General features: G+C 46.5%; 1 protein-coding gene across 1 annotated transcript in view; it reads right to left on the bottom strand.

Moving 5' to 3' along the window:
- Nucleotides 1-2,269: 2,269 nt before the first annotated feature.
- Nucleotides 2,270-18,771, bottom strand: part of LOC149332238 (uncharacterized) — a 28,541-nt gene continuing 12,039 nt past the window's right edge. Inside the window, exons 3-8 of the mRNA XM_089555716.1 lie at nucleotides 16,969-17,110; nucleotides 10,424-10,545; nucleotides 10,146-10,263; nucleotides 7,580-7,753; nucleotides 3,946-4,104; nucleotides 2,270-2,425 (exon numbers count right to left, since the gene is read on the bottom strand). Coding sequence (XP_089411842.1) covers nucleotides 2,270-2,425; nucleotides 3,946-4,104; nucleotides 7,580-7,753; nucleotides 10,146-10,263; nucleotides 10,424-10,545; nucleotides 16,969-17,110 — 871 coding nt within the window. The remainder of the gene's footprint in view (nucleotides 2,426-3,945; nucleotides 4,105-7,579; nucleotides 7,754-10,145; nucleotides 10,264-10,423; nucleotides 10,546-16,968; nucleotides 17,111-18,771) is intronic.

The following is an 18,771-nucleotide window of genomic DNA, read 5'->3' as shown; positions in this document are numbered from 1 at the left end:
AAAAGAGCGGCAATAAAATGAGTCTGTCAAGTGTCCATCGACCACTATGTCACAGGGACAGAGGGCGCGCACTGAAAACATAAAGATTATAGGCCTATCATAGCTATGTTGAAAAGTAAGGGGGAGATAACTGACCCTTGGGGTGTGCTGCTAATATTGAATAACTTTATTCTTTTGGTTATGTGACATTGTATGTTCACTCCTGCTTGGGCCAAGCAGTGGCCTGCAGTATTATGAAATAAATAAATAAATAAATAAATAATAAATAAATCTAGCCTTAACTTAGCATCCTTATCATCACGTCGCAAAATTTTTCGCCTGTGGCTTTTTCACAAATTATTCTATCACCCGCAGTTTCATGCCGAACGTATCTCACCACCTCAGTACGTATCGCCGAGACTAGATCACATTCACAAGGTTGGCATCCCTTTCTACAGATCAAAAACTTTTTTCCAGTCATTCGTACCACGCACATCGAATGAGTGGAATCACCTTCCTTCTTCGACGGCCACCATCACAGATCATCATTTACTCAAGAATGTCATAGCTAACATTGTTTAATGTTATAACTAGGATGTATTTTATACTCTTATTGTTTTTTCCCTTGTCTGTTATTTTTATTCTTTTTTTCTCTTCCCTGAACGCCTTAGCTAACAATGTATGTGTAGGATTCATGTTTGTAGCCTGCCTGTTTTAATTAACTCCTGTTTGTTAAATTGATTTCATTTTTTGTAACCACTCCCCTTTGTACTGCCGTAATGGCCCTTAGGGTATAATAAATAAAAAAAATAATCAAATCATATATATACCATACAGGTTGCAATGCTAGTTTAGTATTAAATAATGAGCACGACGCAAAGTGGCAGTGGTGTCTATTTGAAAACCAAACAAGGCATGCCGCGTTGGCCGTCCGCTACCGAGTCGGAGTACCCGGGTTCGAACCCAACCGCGGCGGCCGCGTTTCGTTGGAGACGAAACGCAAAAATGCGCCTGTGTGTTGTCCGATGTCAGTTCAAGTTAAAGATGCCCAGGTGGTCGAAATTATTCCGGAGACTTCAACTACCTCTTTCTTCCTTTCTTCTCTCACTCCCTCCTTTAGCCCTTCTCTTACAGCATGGTCCAGGTGTCCATCGAGATATGCGAGACCGATACTGCGTCATTTTTTTCTCAAAAAACAAATTTCACTTTTCATGTTGTTAGTCCCACCGTAAAGTTTATTAATGCGGGAGTATTACATGGCCTGTCGCGTCAGCAAAGCGTGTTCGCAGTTTTGTCCGCACGATTACGTCTTTATCTGACGATAAATGTGTGAAATTGTGATTGTGACATATAATGTGTGATAAAATGTTGTCGTGGTAAAAATGTGATTGATGAGGTTTATTCAGCTAACACGAAAAAAGCATTAGACGTCAAAATAAACCGTGAACGTCGATATAGTACATAGTTGTCAAAACAGCCACGGACGCCGGTATACTGTGTGGACGTTTAGTGTTCGCATTGCTCCAATGCAGTTCATTGCCGTGATATCAGTTTTTTATGACGTCGCCAATCTTACTCGGAGAAAGTTATGTACTTTTAACCGTTCTGAAAACGCCTGTGGGCAGAGAGGTACTCAAGCACGCAGATGATGATGAAAACGTTTATTAAAGCCGCAATGCCTTAGTTGAAGGGAAGGCTGATCGGGTCCCTAGTCCGGGACGCCGTTGGCAAAAGCCACTGCCCGTGCTCTGGTGACGAGGGCTCGTTGTTCCTTGAGGTCCGAGCTGGACAGGGCCGCCTCCCAGCCCTCCCGCGTTGGCTGATTTGTGATGTCAATGCTGTCATTTTTCTGACAAGCCCATACCATATGGTACAAGTTTGCCTTCTGGCCACAAAATTTTCACTGTGCCGAAAAGGACTCGGGCTCAATGGCGTGAAGCGTAGCTGGATTATTGAAAGACATAGTTTGTAGCCTGCGAAGGTTACATTCCTCTGATTTACTGAGACCCTTAGCGGGCCTCGGGAGAGTGTGCCTTTCAAGGCGCAAATGTTGTAATATTTCTGAATATGTTTTTAATGGATAGAGGGAGCCTGAATCAGTAAGGGAGGACGTAGAATGATTCCGGGGAAGAAAAGTTCGGGCCGAAGCGTGTGTACGCAGAAATAAGTCGCTCCGGGCTTTCTTTTTTTTTATCAATTATACAGTCGTAGCAATAGAGCCCAACTGCGCCGCGGTGTTTTGCCCCGCGGGCGAGCAAAGGGACTTGCGCGGGGCAGTACCGTGGGCTGCTCAGCAGGCGAAAATGTTGGGCCCGGCGTGCTTGTACGCCTCGCACAAGCTCTTCAGTAGGTCGGGGGTGCAGCTGGAGCTGTGCAGGTGGACGTCGAACAAGAGCCACGCGGTGCGGCTTCGGAACTGGATTCCATCGGAGGCCAAATCAACGAGCTGCGTGAGCAAAGCATGCAACGGAACACGAGGTTAATCCGGGACTCTCTGCAATGAGCGTTCCCAAGCAGCACAGATAAACGGCCCAATATTGTAAATGGATAGTCTCACATTGGTCCTTTGTAAAACCGGCATTTTCCGATGTGCCTGGGTTGTACAATACTTATTGAGCCAATCATGGAGCACCTGACAGCAGGTGCTGTGAAGTAAATTTTAGCAATCGCAGGAATCACTGCAAACACAACATGGGATCGAAAATACGCCGCCTCGAGGTTTACTTCAAACTTGCACTCTTCGAATCTCTAGTATGAATGGAAGACATCATCTCGGAAGGAGGAACACGGGAATTCCTATAACCTTCGAATGGTCGGGAGCAGTGATCATCATCATCACGGGCATATATCTGCCAGGTGGTCTCCAGAGAGCAACCCAGGAGGCAGGAGGGCCGTCTAGGTCACGTGACCCTGCGGCGCCATCACAACCTGGCCACCGTACTGTGAGCAAACTGCCCATCGTGGAAGGTGGTTGGTTAATTAATGATTGGTCGGTCGGGAAGGTCAGCCTAAGCCGCCCAATGCCTACCGCTGGGAGCACCTGCAATAGCAGGGCAGTGGCGCATCGCTTAACCGTTGCACCACTGTGCCAGGAGTGGTATGAGGACCCGCAGGGATCAATGAATCTAAAGTAGAGAATGGCATTCTGTATATACATGAATTAAACCTATACACTATCGCGTTATACCCTTAAGGCGGAGCTCAAGTGTTCCCTCCAATTTTTAGGCGCTTTTTAAATCTAATGAAATCCCGTTTGATGGCAACATGTTCGGGAAGCTGATTCTTTCCTTGTATCGCGGCTGGTAAAAAAAGATTTGTTAAAGTCATTATATGGTCAAAGTAAACGCAGGATGCTCATGGAGTTGAAAAAACGAGATGAAGTGTGGACTGGCGGTACGTGACTCACGCAGACTGGGAAAGTTCTGGAATACTTTATGGAGCAGACATAGCCGAGAAGCAGTCTACCTGAGGACTAGTGGGCTAACACCGAGAAATGACTTGTACTGCTCAAGCGGCAATCACAGTGCGTAAGGCAGAAACGAACGTGGTGAACTGTAAATTTTTTTCATGCTAAAATAATTCAACAATTTATATTTGTAGACTTACATATTTTGAAATTTCTGCAATATTACAAATTCAGTTTAATAGAAAGACGTATCAAGTTTAAAATTTCAACACAGGTATAAATTTTATCATAAGCGCAAATCCATTTCTAACTTTGCCAAAATATAAAGATAGTAGTATCCATATGATAATAAGGTGAATATATAAAATTGAAATCTCAATTTTAATAAAATGAATTTTTAATAAGTTTAAAAAGTTAATTTAAGATAAATGTCAAATTTATATCATAAATAGGCAAAGCGCCATTCAATGCTACAAATATGTCTTCGTTTATGGTTGAGGGAGGCTCGCAGTAACTGATTTCGAAGTAATAATAGGGAACCGGTTTTTCACTACACTCACCAGACCGCTGAATCCTAGGCCATTTTCCGATAAAAATACGTTCTTCCTGTCATTCGGCGACAGATAGCCGCCGACGGCGTGGGTGCTCTTAACTTTCCCAACAAAAACGTCGACAGTTTCTACTGATTCCACGGGCCGAGGTTGTCCATTCCGGCAAATCTGGAACAAAATGGCCGCAAACGCATGACTACGCCTCTACGTTCGGAGAAGTGAGAAAACAAATGAAATTTTTGTTTGCATCTATTTTTATAGCTAGGACAGCAGCTTGGGCATGTTGGTTATTCATTTGGGACGGAACAGCGTAAAACACCGGGACAAGAGACAAGCGCCGACTTACAACTGGTTTTGATTTCGAAGAAACACTGCTTCTTATACCTTCTTCACCCCCTAAAAACACATGCGTCACAACCATATCGTTCAAGCGTCAAAAAAACATAAGACAAATAATCGCAGAGATTTATAATCACATTTTAACATGTCAAATTCTTTCTTTGTGAAAACAACAGACGGCGTGCTGACACAATCGTCGCGCAGACTCGCTATCGAAGCTGCCTCGATTATTTCCCGGACTAACTGGTCTTTGTGATTAGCCAAAGCTTTACAAAACTTTACAAATGTAAAGCTTTGGCTAATCACAAGTTAGACCGGGAAATAATCGAAGCAGCTTCGATAGCGAGTCTGCGCGACGATTGTGTCAGCACGCCGTCTGTTGCTTTGACAAAGAAAGAATTTGACATCTTAAAATGTGATTGTGAATCTCTGTGATTATTTGTCTTATGTTTTTTTAACGCTTGAACGATATGGTTGTGACGCATGTGTTTTTTAGGGGGACAAGAAGGTATAAGACGCAGTGTTTCTTCGAAATAAAAACCAGTTGTAAGTCAGCGCTTGTCTCTTGTCCCGGTGTTTTGCGCTGTTCCGTCACAAATATTTGTATAGGCTGCGCTCATGCCTGGTGCACCCCCCCCCCCCCCCCTCGCACACACACACTTTTTACCGGGTTCAGTCTAGCACCTTGGGATCACACATATGGCAGGGCTTAAAAAATACCTTCTCTTAGAAAGGACATTCCATACCTGAATATTCCGTTCTCAACAAACTCAAAGGTACAATGCAAAATTAAAAATACTACTTTGAAAAATTTTGTTCACGTGCATTCTTAATGGCAGTACTATTGCGCTGTCACCTACACCCGCCGACAGCAGCGCTACATCTTCCTTGTGTCACAGAACGGTGTTGACTACACGACGACCTATAGTTTCTCCTTCAACAAAAACGCTATAGTCAGGTTTATTTCTGCGCGCTTAGAACACGAAGACAGCTGCAGCTTGGTGGCGTCCAAATCTGTCTAGTAGCCCAGAAGGAATTCCCGCCCAGAACAACGGCTGTCACAACCAACATAATCGACGTTCACACTTTTTGCCCAGTGCAGATCAGCATCCTCTACGAATGAACACCAACTAGCGCCATCTTGTGGCAAGAGCTGCTACTTTTTCGTAACAGTCGTTCTAATCTCCGCGAGGTAGCGCCAAACGGGACAAGGAACAGAGACGCACACAACGCAGGCGCTAACTTCCGACTGACAGAAACGTAGGCGGCCAAGACGAACGCGAACCGTGCGGGCAAACAAATAAACAAATAAATAAAAATAATGAAAAACAGGTGAACGAGGAACAACGCACAAACGACTTAGAGATTATTTAAGAAGGCCAGCTCTTTTTTGGACAGGAGATAGACGGCTTGCTGACACATTTATCATTCAAGGCAGCGATACGCGCTGCTTCAATAATTTCACGTGTTAACTGATCCCGGTGTCTGGCCACGATCGAGCACTTATCCAAAAATAGCACACAATCACACTCCTTACAGTGCAAAGCCAGATTGCTGCCAGTAAACGTTTTCAAGTTGTTTTCAAGAAATCGCTGAGTCGTTTGTCCGTTGTTCCTCGTTCACCAGCTTTTCATTATTTTTCCCGGTGCATGTGCCTGTTTGCCCACAGGGTTCGCGTTCGTCTTCGTCGCCTAGGTTTCTGTCGGTTCGAAGTTAGTGCCTGTGTTGTGTGCGTCTTTCTCTGTCCCTTGTTCCGTTTTGCGCAACCTCACATACCATGGATCACAGTTACCGACTCGCCCGAGTTTCTACATTTCTATCTCCGCACTTCACACCACGAAACTCTCGGCATAGCTGAAATTCCTGACAGCATTCCACACTTGTTCCATGAAACAGCCCATTACTGGCTTTTCGCGTAACGTATTATCAGCATGCCAATTTCCTCTCCTTGACGCCAGACAGAGTACAATTCACTCCTGTCTTCTCATGCTACTTGTAGACTGATGCGTCGGATTGTGTCATGTGGCGCCCCGTACAGGGGGCATTCGGATTAATTTCCACCACCTAAGGTTCGTTGAAAACCATGCAAATTTTTGACCAAAGGTGCGTGTGCATATAGCCTTCATAAAAATGGGATCACTCCGGCCCTGTTCGGAGCAGAGACAATGAGCTCAGAATCCAACCGCCATCTGTATATCCTTATTTCTTCCCTTGTTTACTCGAGCCGCTATTGAACTGTTAACTTCATTCTGTTCAAATTTGCAGGTTGGCATTCACCATTCGGTGGCATCAGTAAGGTAAGGACGCTACTGTTCAACAATCTTGAAAGTTTGCAGGAGCCTGCAAAATGTTTTGGTTTATGGTTTATGGGGGTTTAACGTCCCAAAGCGACTCAGGGTATGAGGGACGCCGTAATGAAGGACTCCGGAAATTTTGACCACCTGGGGTCCTATAACGTGCACTGACCTCGCACATTATACGGGCCTCTAGAATTTCGCCTCCATCGAAATTAGACCACCGCGGCCGGGGTCGAACCAACGTCTTCCGGGTAAGCAGCCGAGCGCCGTAACCACTGAGCCACCGCGGCGGTAACCGCCCTCGATGCTTGGATAATGATTAGGCAAGTTCATTGAGTGCATTTTCTATTAATCCTCGGTTGTCGCTGAGGCAGTTCTCCAAGGGATTTCAAGATAGGTTGCGCATATAAGAGAAGAAAACCGCTACTCCGTTGCTTCGCATCAAGAACCGGACCACTTTCATAATCCGGCCAGTCTGTCGCAGCAATACAGGACTGAACTTTTTGTAGCGAAAGTTACATTGCTGTAACAGCTCCTATAGCTACACCGTGAGCCTCCGAATGACCTTGAAACGACCTTGATATGTCACGGCTAGTGTGGCTATGCACATATACCTAACCATGCCAGGATCACCGTTGACCTTTAACTTAGACAAACTGCGCACTCTTTGCCGTGAGCCTCCGAATGACCTTGAAAAGACCTTGAGATAAGTAATGGCTGCACTTCTGCCTTACAGTGTGCGGCCAACCTTGGTGCTGCACCTCTTATACTTGACCGCTGACCTTTGATCTTCAGGTTGACTTTTGATCTTGTCTTTGACCTTTCACCTTTCAAGTTGCCGGCAGAGGGCGGTAAGAAGCCACGTGGTAACCGCGTGGCGTCACGTGACTCATTTACAGTTGTGACGTCAGGGTATGGGGCATACAAACCGTGGCTGTGCACTCTGCTTTCGCTACGTGAAAATTCTGTTCAGCAGAGTTGAACCACTTGTCTTTTGTGCAGCTTACCACGTCCATGCTCGTGATGTTGCTGTGCACACATTGGGCGTACGGTATGGACGCTACGTCGGGTGCGTCATTGTTGAGCTGGTAGACGATCGCTCCCAGCTGGTAGGAGAGGCCGGCTATTGTGAGCGAGTTATTGTACTTGATTCCCGTCCTCGCCACCACCGTCAGGTCCCTCTGCATTGAATCATTTCGCTCAGCATGTTTTCAAACAACGCATTGCTGCAGAGCTGATTTTTGCGCAACGTTATTTCAACGTGCTTTCTATCACGGTGAAAAACTGGAAAGAATAGCAAAATTCAGGGGGCATTTTGGGTCTCTAAAGAGCTACAAGGCGAAAGTCTTTCCTGACGCACTGTTTGGCATTGACTGCGAGACTGTGCTGTACTAGTGCTTTATTTGACTACACACTTTGACTACACATTAGAACTACAGACTCTCACTGCCCACTTTGACCGCTTTTTTAGCATGACTCTCTCGCTGCTTCGATGAGTTAGGACGTATCCATGGCTCTGTTCGCAGTAATGACGTATGTAATGTGGTCACCCACGGACGCCTTACGCCACCTGTCGGAGCGGACGAGTACTATTTTATTAGTTGTCATGTTGTCCAAAAGGGGGCGTCAGGCAACCGTGGATGACCTCATTACTTCGAATCCGCGCACTCTGACTTCATAACCATTTCCACCAACCGAAAAGCGTGACACCTCTGCTGACAACCTTCTGCTGACAACCCTCTGTCGACAGCCTTCTGTCGACAACGATGAGGCATTAAAGGCTTTCGCCTTTGTACTCGCTCTAGCGCAGAAAATGAATAAACATGCGAAGCCTTTAGCTGGCCGCAAGCTTAAACACGCACTTGGTACCAGTTAAGTTGCACTGTATTGGAGATTACATCATTGTAATGAAAAACTGGTAACTTCCACTGTAAGCTCCGCTTTCATAAGACAGAAGATGGCTAAAGATGAATAAGATGTAAAATACGGTAAGGAAACTACAGCGCGTCGACAGCGCTTTTATGCACGGATCTTAGCAGCTAGGTTATATACGGCCATTCACTTCAAAACGCTGTTCACGAAGTGCTTCCTGCGCATTAAAATAAAAGCCCCTTTCTTTTGCTAGTAAGCGGTGCTGTGCGGTCTCCTTTGGTCTTGTTATTCCAGGCTGCTGATGCCATTAAGAAGCGGTACAAACTTCCCAGCACTCCTCCGGTTCACCGACTGTTCCTCGCGTATGCGCTTTTTTTTTTTTTTTGCAGTGAGAGCTCCGCAGATGTTGCCTTCGCTGCGGGATAGCGAGCCACACGTGGGTGGGTGAGCGGGTACTTAAAGCAAAAAAAAAAAGGCGCCTCTTTCCACTGTTGCTATCATCTTCTAGTTTCCACTCTCGTATTGAACTCTTAACCCTATTTAGCCATATTACAACCCTGCTCTGTCTATGCTTTGCTCATAAGTTTACTTGGAAGTTATGTGGTACTACCATGCTAGCAGATTCTAAAGCTGCCTGTTTCTAACCGGATATGCCGGGCAACTTGTAGAGCTGGGGACTAAACATCTGAAAGTCGTTTTTCTTTCTAGAAGTCTTGTCGTTAGTCCTTCTGAGGCACTTTTAACGTAGTCGCGTTTTTTAAAGGATGCGCTCTGCGCCTGGACGCAGATAAGGAATCATAGTACACTACGCGTCAAACAATCGACAAAATATATTCGAACATTAATCAATTCAAAGCTACAAAAGAGTAGAACAAAGAGGGAAACGTACGAGTATTCTGTCAAGCATTGACTTTCCCATGGAAGCGATGACTTCTACACAAAGAAGTAAAATTCACTAACAGCGGCAACACGTGCTACGAACTGAGAAGGAAGTTAGTTTTTATGGCAGTTGCGGCACATTCAATGCCAGGTAAATATGCAAGTTTTCAACGCCAATGGAACTCGGGGATTCGGCTATAGTGAAGCTTCGCCACAATTATTCTTTAGAGCTTCGCGCCAGTAGGACTTTCACGAAAACTGTCGCCGCCTTCTTCTGACGGCATTGGTGATAACTTCTTAGTATTGTTTCGTTATATTGCTTCGCTATACCAAAGATTCAGTGAAGTCAAGGAGCACTGAACGCGCTTGTTTGAGCACCTGCCAAGGTTGACGCAAGCACCATGGTTTGCGCGAAGTCTGTTCAGGATGTTAGGAATATGTGATACAAAGCAACGAGGACGCGAAATGAATGGGGCGAAACTTACACTGCGCCTCACCGGTGTTGCCAATTTTGTTTTCCTCGGCCTTGTTTTGAGCTAGAGCATGTTACTGCATGCGGCTATAAGTCTCTGTAGATGTGCGATCGCTGAAGGTTTATGGTTTATGGGGTTTAACGTCCCAAAGCGACTAAGGCTATGAGAGACGCCGTAGTGGAGGGCTCCGGAAATTTCGACCACCTGGGGTTCTTTAACGTGCACTGACATCGCATAGTACATGATGTAAGTGCACGTTAAAGAGTTTGGGACATTGAACTACACAGTTAGGAAGCTGGCTAAGCGGAAATGTGTTGTAAACGAGCAGAAAGAATGCTGACAAGCTCACCACACTTGGGAACCTGGGGTTCCGCGATTTGAATGACACGGGGGGCACTGCGATGCAGTCGGCCCCACTCTGCAGCCTGCCCGAGGAGGAGATCGCAATTACGATGTCCGCGAGTGGCCTGGGGTAAAGAAAAGAAAAAAAATACAACGTCGTCCGCAACGTATCTCCTTGCATACATAGAAAACCCCATGCGCTAACCGAGAACTTGGGTGAAAGTGCTGCAGAAATGCACAACCTTTGAAAATGCGTTACCAGCATACCACATGCATTCCACCTACACGGCTAGCAGAGTGATGAGAGCCCTCAGATGGTTGAGTCCATTCTGGACGCTGTAATCGTGGAGGCCGGCTGCCAAAACTGTCTTTCGAGTTTGGTCACCACCCTGAAGGGTTTTCATTGCCTGCAAGAGAGAAAACATCATCGTGCGTTCCCATATGGTTGCCGCGGCCGTCGTTCTCAAAAACGACAGCTAATTCTATATTTAGCACTCCGGCGACCATTAGTGGAGCCAACTCGGGAGAACTACATGACTTTCTGTAGCAAAGTTAGGTGGTTCTGAGCTCCGATACACAATCCTTCGCGGGGAAAAATGGAGTGGAGGTCTCCGGAATAATTTCGACCACCAGGGGATCTTTAACGTGCACTGAAATCCCACAGCACAAGGGCGCCGAAACGGGGCCGCCGCGGTCGGGTTCGAACCCGGGTACTCCGGCTCGGTAGACGAGCGCCTTACCACTGAGCCACCGCGGCGGGTGTCAGGTAGTCGTTAGTATACATTTAACGAATTACCAACAAAGCGTTCCACTGGAACTAATTGCAGGCTCTCTCATAATCTGTCGACACTTCAGCAGCAGCCAAAGCTAAGTATTCATTGAGAGAGATGGAGAACCCCTCGTAGCTTTCAGTACACTGCATTTGATATTAAAGACATTCAGCCTTGATAAAACGAGACCTTTGGGGTTCAGTAAAGAAATTGAGCGCTGAAAACCATGGCGTGTAAGATAATGACTAATTCGCACTGTTTTCCTCATGGCAGTTTTTCAAGCCACACAACCTCGGGCATACGCCCCTTCATTCCGCTTCCAGTACGCGACGGTAAGTTCGAAGAGCTGTCACAATACGAGAAACACATTTGCGCTTGTGTACAAGTCGCACTAGCAAAACTAGTAGCGGAAGTGAAGTGTCAGAAGATGCATATGTACTGCAGATTGCCAGCATCCATTTTTAACGATCCATTGTATGATGACCCTTTACTCCAAGGCATGGCACACGAAAGTGTACCACCTCGAAGAGACCAAGGTTTTCGTAAGAAGAACTGCAAAAGGTCCCCATGGCCGCCTCCTAAGCGGCGGCTGGCCACAATATGTGAACAAGGCCTACGTTAGGTAGCGATCATCGTCATCAGCCTGACTACGCCCACTGCAGGGCAAAAGCCTGTCCCATGTCTCTAATTAGCCGTGTCCTTTGTCAGCTGGAGCCACCGCATCCCCGCAAACATCTTAAGCTCATCCGCCCACCAAACTTTCTTCCGCCACCTACTACGCTTGCCTTCTCTTGGCCTTCTACAAACCACCTACCGGATTCTTCCGCTCACGAGAAGCGAACGCCCCTTCAACCAGATATTTCCCGCCTCAAGTGAACACCACCAGTCACCCGCCACCCACAGCGCATTTCCGGCTCTCTGCCCGGCAACCATGGCATTCACCGACGTCATCAATCACGGGACCTGATCGCTGGCTACTTAACCGTCAGCAACCCGCCAGCTGCTTGGGGCATGACACCGCCAGTCACAGGATGCTCATCAACCTGCTAACTTTCCAGGTCCTGACGTTCTGGATCCCGGAAAGTGCCCTCCCTTCGGCCTTCTACAAACCACCTACCGGATTCTTCCGCTCACGAGAAGCGAACGCCCCTTCAACCAGATATTTCCTGCCTCAAGTGAACACCACCAGTCACCCGCCACCCACAGCGCATTTCCGGCTCTCTGCCCGGCAACCATGGCATTCACCGACGTCATCAATCACGGGACCTGATCGCTGGCTACTTAACCGTCAGCAACCCGCCAGCTGCTTGGGGCATGACACCGCCAGTCACAGGATGCTCATCAACCTGCTAACTTTCCAGGTCCTGACGTTCTGGATCCCGGAAAGTGCCCTCCCTTCGGCCTTCTACAAACCACCTACCGGATTCTTCCGCTCACGAGAAGCGAACGCCCCTTCAACCAGATATTTCCCGCCTCAAGTGAACACCACCAGTCACCCGCCACCCACAGCGCATTTCCGGCTCTCTGCCCGGCAACCATGGCATTCACCGACGTCATCAATCACGGGACCTGATCGCTGGCTACTTAACCGTCAGCAACCCGCCAGCTGCTTGGGGCATGACACCGCCAGTCACAGGATGCTCATCAACCTGCTAACTTTCCAGGTTCGTTACCTCACATTTTGTAAAGAATTAAGGAGTGATGATAGATTCCTTGTTGCGGTGTCGTGCCCCTACGACTTGAAGCGCTTTTTTATCAGTCTTCTCCATATTTGCTGTACCACGTTTGCCTTTGATTTCCTATGCCAGCTTATGTTATTGCTGTCCGGCGATGTCGAAGAGAACCCTGGACCTCCCTCTAATAGCGACGACATTGAAATCCAGGAAGCCATCAAGCGCTTAGAGATCAGCCTTACAGCGATACACGCTGAGCTTGAGCAAATTAAATTGATTCAAAATGCACAAGAGAAGCGGATATCTGACTTTTTAAATAGCACAAATAATTTTGATGCAGATAAACAGTGTCTCGGGCAATGTATTCGACGCAGGAGTGTCACATAAGCTGGAACGTGAAATAGCCGCCTTGAAAGCAGCAAGCGTTGACACCAGCAATCGAATGCGCAGGGCAAATCTTTTGTTCTTTGGGATCAACGATTCCTTCAATGAGCAATGGAAAGATTCCGAGGAAAAAGTTCTTTCGCTCTGTGAAAACAATCTAGACCTAAAACTTGATCCTTCATGCATAGAGCGTGCACACCGTCTTGGTAACTTTTCAACATCAAAAAAGCGCCCTGTAATCGTAAAATTCGCTCATTTCAAGACAAAAGAAACCATACTGAGTTGCGGACGTAAGCTCAAAGACACAGATTTTGCAATTAGAGAGGACTTCGCAGCTCCCACGCGGTTTGCACGCTCAAAACTGTTGGCTTTCATCCGGCCGCTGAAATGTGCATTTAAGCTCAGCTTTGATAAACTGTACGTAGGAAGCAAGTGCTACTTTTATGACCCCGCATCTGATAGTGTCAAAGAACACACCATGCCTCGCCCCACACGTCACAACGCCGCACCACCCGATAGCATCCATGACAATGGTAATTGACGTACTGCCACACAACCCACCCGGGCTCCCTTCAGCACTCGGCCGCGCTCTTTTCTGGATTTAAACATCACATTTACTAACATACGAAGTGTAATGCCGAAACGTGAAGAACTTCTCTGCTTTATCGAGGACAGCAATACAGACATCATTCTACTCACTGAAACGTGGCTACACCAGGACATATACGACCACGAAATTTTTCCCTCCAACGCTAACTTAACACTATATCGTCGCGACAGACAGGGCAAAAGAGGAGGAGGAGTACTTCTAGCCGTGAAAAGCACCGTATCATCTTCCCTCATTAGCCACGACGATATCATAGAACTGACGTGGGTCTGCGTACAATGTACAGGTATCAAAACAGTTTTCGGTATCTGCTACCGTCCTCCTGGAAATAGCCCATCATTCTGCAATTCCCTTCGCCTTTCACTGACATCGATTCGGAGCAAGCTACCCAACGCGCCTATCTTTCTTTTTGGTGACTTTAACTATCCGACTATCAACTGGCCTCTGCTATCAGAACCTCACAAATCACAATCAAACGAAGCAAAACAGTTCCTTGATTTAGTTCTAGATTTCAACTTACATCAGGTAATAACATGCCCAACAAGAGGCGACAATACACTGGATCTTTTACTGACATCTAATCCAGACGACATTAAAAGCATAAACATATTACCGGGCTTCAGCGATCATAGCCTACTTCATATATGCATCTCATTACCTATCAAAAAGAGATCCCCTACCCAAAAGCTTATCACTGATTATAAGAGAGCGGACTTTGAAGCAATTAACCGGGAACTTGAACAGTTTTATGAACACTTTAGTACTATATACTCATCTCGCTCTGTCAACATGAATTGGGAATTATATAAAAACATGATACTTAATTTACAAGCTTCTTACATTCCCACCGTCCTTATAAAGACTGATTTAAACAACCAATGGTTCAACAACCGTCTTAAAAGCCTCCTTAACAAGAAAAAACGGCACTACAGGCACGCGAAACTAGTTAATAGCTGCACGGCATGGGAGCGATACCGTCTTAGTGCAAATAATTATGTTAAAGAATTGAAGGCGTCTAAAAAGAAATTTTTTTCTTCTGATCTGCTATCAATATTACAGTCAAACCCAAGTAAATTCTGGCGAATTCTTTCCCCCAAAAGCCATACTAAGCAGTTCGAACTCTCAGGAGATGATGACCAACCGGTCGAGGTAGAACAATGCGCGACGGCTCTTAACAAGTATTTTTCCTCAGTGTTTTCTTCCACTAACGCTATTGTTCCTTCCATGCATGAGTTTCCAGTGACTTCAATGCCAGAAATAGAAATTAATGCCGATGGAATAGCCAACTTAATTAACTCCCTCAAACTATCGTCGTCAGCTGGATGTGACCAACTTAGCACGAAAATGTTAAAGAATACTACCGCAATATCAAGTAAAATACTATACCTGTTGTTCTCACAGTCCCTAAGTACCGGCGAAGTTCCTCACGATTGGAAAAAAGCAAAAATAATTCCTATTTACAAATCAGGAGATCGGTCAAAACCAAACAACTATCGACCAATTTCGCTCACCAGCATCCCGTCCAAACTCCTTGAGCACGTTATAGCATCAAATTTAATCGCTCATCTTGAATCACTAAATTACTTTTACCCGCACCAACATGGCTTTCGAAAACTACTATCATGCGAAACACAGCTCGCCGAATTCACTCACGACATCCTTCAGTACATGGACAATCGCCTACAAATTGATGCCATCTTTCTCGACTTTTCTAAGGCATTCGACCGTGTTCCGCATAATCATCTGCTAGCTAAACTTGCTTTACTTGGAATCCCGCAAACATTACTTATCTGGCTCGAGCACTTTCTTAAAGGGCGCGTGCAATTTACATTCGCCAACTGTTGCAGCTCATCGCATACTGACGTCACATCAGGTGTCCCCCAGGGCGCAGGGTTATCACCGTTGTTATTCTTAATCTACATAAATGATCTCCCATCTAACACAATAACCAAACTTCGACTTTTTGCGGATGACAGCGTCGTTTATAACATCATCCATGCCCCTGAAGACACCATTAATCTACAAAATGATATAGACACAATTGCATCATGGTGTGAAAAATGGCACATGCCACTTAACCTAGACAAATGCCAACTCATGTCCTTTTCTCGTAAAAAAACCTCTATTAACTGCACATACCATATTAATTCAACTCCCATTGCCCGAACTTCCTCTTACAAATACCTTGGCGTTCACCTTTCTTCATCCTTGTCATGGGTCACTCATATTAATTCAATATGCTCCCAGGCCTCACGCACTCTTGGTTATCTGCGACGGAACCTAACATCAGCACCACCTGAAATCAGACAACTAGCTTATCAGACATACGTACGCCCAAAGCTTGAATACGCCTCATCCATCTGGAACCCTTCACAAGCATACCTTACAAATGAATTAGAAGCCGTTCAAAATCGAGCTGCACGGTTTATCATGTCAAAGTACTCGCGTGATAGTAGTGTCACTGCATTAAAACGAGCCCTTTCCCTCCCAAGTCTCCAATCACGTCGCATCGTATCACGCCTATGCCTCCTTCATTCCTTTTTCTACCGCCCTATTAACAGGCACCCTTTGCTGCAGCCGCCATCAAGAATATCCCCTCGCCTAAACCACACTCATCCCATAGCTCCCATGAAAGGCCGCACATCAGCTATGAATGATTCATTCTTTCCAGATGCAATAGCCCGATGGAATGCCCTGCCTGATAATATTGCTTCTTGCACAGATCGAGCAATTTTCCGCACTTTATTAGCGAATCACCTGTGTCTTACGTGATGTATTCGGCTTCATCAAATAATCTGATCAAGTGTTACTGTCTCCTTTAATGTTTTTTTTTTTGCTCTGTTTCGTTTCATTGCTTTTTGTTTTTGTTTTTGTTGAGCTGGTACTATATGTTACACACTGTTCTTGCCCCCGCCTTATGTAATGCCCACGGGCCCTTAAGGCTTCAATAAATGAAATAAATGAAATGAAATCCACTCCGCTACCCTTAAGGACCAGCGGTTATCTTGCATTCACATTACATGAACTGCCCAAGCCCAATTCTGCCTCTTGATTTCGACTACGATGCCAGTAACCCGCGTTCGACCCCTCACCCACTCCGGCCGCCTCCGATCTCTAAAAGTTACATTTACCATTTTTCTTTCCATAGCTCGCTGCGCTGTCCTTAACTTAAGCTGAACCCTTTTCGTTAGACTCCACATTTCTGCCCCATAGGTGAGTAACGGTAAGATACAGCTAAAATACAGCATCGTTAAAATAAGGAAGAGAGCTTGTGAAACGCATAGCGCGTTTTTTAACGCGTTGGGAAAAAGCATGCCGGACTCCGGCGAACAGCGCCAATCCACTGTTTTTGAAAGCGCTTCGGGACTGCTGCACACACACCAGAGCAATACTCACATAAACAAGCTGTAGTAGATTTGGAAGCTCTTGCCTCGCATTTCTGACGAAGGCGTTCAGTATGGCGAAGTGCCTGATGTTATTCTGCTCCAGCGTGGCCAGGCTTCCCCTGGCATCTTGCAGGTTCTGTACCGAAGTGCGTCTGAAGCATAGTGATAAGAAGTCATTGGAGTGAGGTTCTAAAGCATGCGTCAAAAAACATGTCCAGCTTCTTTTATTTCCTGTAAATATATGGTTTTATACTCTCTGTCAGCGAAGCGGTGCTCTGAAGTGGCAAATGGGATATCGTCGCCCTAGCACCGTTCACTTCACGTCGCTCGGCGACAATGAAAGACCATGTAACAATGTTGGCGGGGAGGAAAAGACAGAACACTGATGTGGCGCCGGGTGGAATCGGGTGAGCGCTCTCACGATTATGAAAGTCTTGTGAAAGCCTCCCTCTGAAGCGCGTGAATATAAAACAGCCACAAACTGAACTAATAATATCGATAGCCTAGATAACCCGTCTAGACTATACTTACCTCTTTATGCTAGATAAACCTCGCCTGGGCTACACTTACCTCCTCATGCTAGATAAAACCTCGCCTGGGCTACACTTACCCCTTCATGCTAGTTAAACCTCGCTTTGGCTACACTTACCTCTTCATGCTAGATAAACCTCGTCTGGGCAACACTTACCTCTTTATGCTAGGTAAACCTCGTCTGGGTTACAATTACCTCTTCATGCTAGATAAGCTTCGTTTTGGCTACACTTACCTCTTCATGCTAGATAAACCTCCTCTAGCCTACACTTACCTCTTCATGCTAGATAAACCTCGTTTTGGCTACACTTACCTCTTCATGCTAGATAAACCTCGTCTGGGTTACACTTACCTCTTCATGCTAGATAAACCTCGCCTGGGCTACTGTAAGGGTTCGGTAGCGTTCGCGGGGTTCATCGGAACGCGGCTGGGGGTGCTCAAAGCGAAGCGTCTCCTTTCTTGGAACGCGGCCGCTCGCGAACGCGCCGGGAAGTACGGGTGTCCACCCACCCGCGGTACCGATTCGCACACGTGCTGGCACGGATGTGTATTTGTGTTTGTTCTATTTTAATTTTAGGGTGGAGGGAATGTTCTCTGCACGTACTGGCACGACCGTGCGTTTGTATTTGTGGAAAGGGCGTTTTGCCCTACGGAAGCTGGAGGGCTGGCCAGGCTCTCGATAAGCCAATCATGTGAACATCGCAACATGATTGGAAGCCACGAAATGTGGGCCGGGCCTTTAGGGCTTTAAAACCGGGCCCCGGAGCTGGAAGCGGGGTTCTGCGCTAAGGTCAGATGCTACGCATCTTCGGCAACGCCGAGTAGGGGCCTCCCCTAGTACTAGCCAGTTCCGCCCTTTTTGTTGTTTGTCTTTTGCCGTTTAATTTGTCTCGAGTGTCTAAACTTCTGTACGTTGTAAATATCTGTACATAAACCTCAGTTATTGCCTTTTTTATCCCTGCGTGTCAACTGATCACAAGAGCGTCTCTGACGTGGCACCCCTGGTGCGAAGAGCTTCAGTCTTCGAGTTGAAACCAACCCGTCTCTGGCGGGGCACCGCTGGTGCAATAAGGAAGACGAAAGAACCTGATCTTTACTGGCGCAGTCGACAGGATCCTGCGGCCATCGGAAGACAGCGCATGAAGAAGAAGGCAGGGAGAAACGCGACGACAAGGCGACAGGTCAGCGTTCGTGAACGGACCTACGGAGACACGGCGGCAAGGACGCAAGGACCACGGCAGTAGTCCAGCGACGCGGGACTGCGTCCGGTTAAGGAAGCAGC

The sequence above is a fragment of the Amblyomma mixtum genome, chromosome 8 (assembly GCF_055824585.1).
Source record: "Amblyomma mixtum isolate Tamu chromosome 8, ASM5582458v1, whole genome shotgun sequence".
NCBI classification, from domain to species: Eukaryota; Metazoa; Arthropoda; class Arachnida; order Ixodida; family Ixodidae; genus Amblyomma; species Amblyomma mixtum.
Note: the sequence above shows the minus strand (reverse complement) of the source record. Positions and strands in the feature narration are given on the sequence as shown.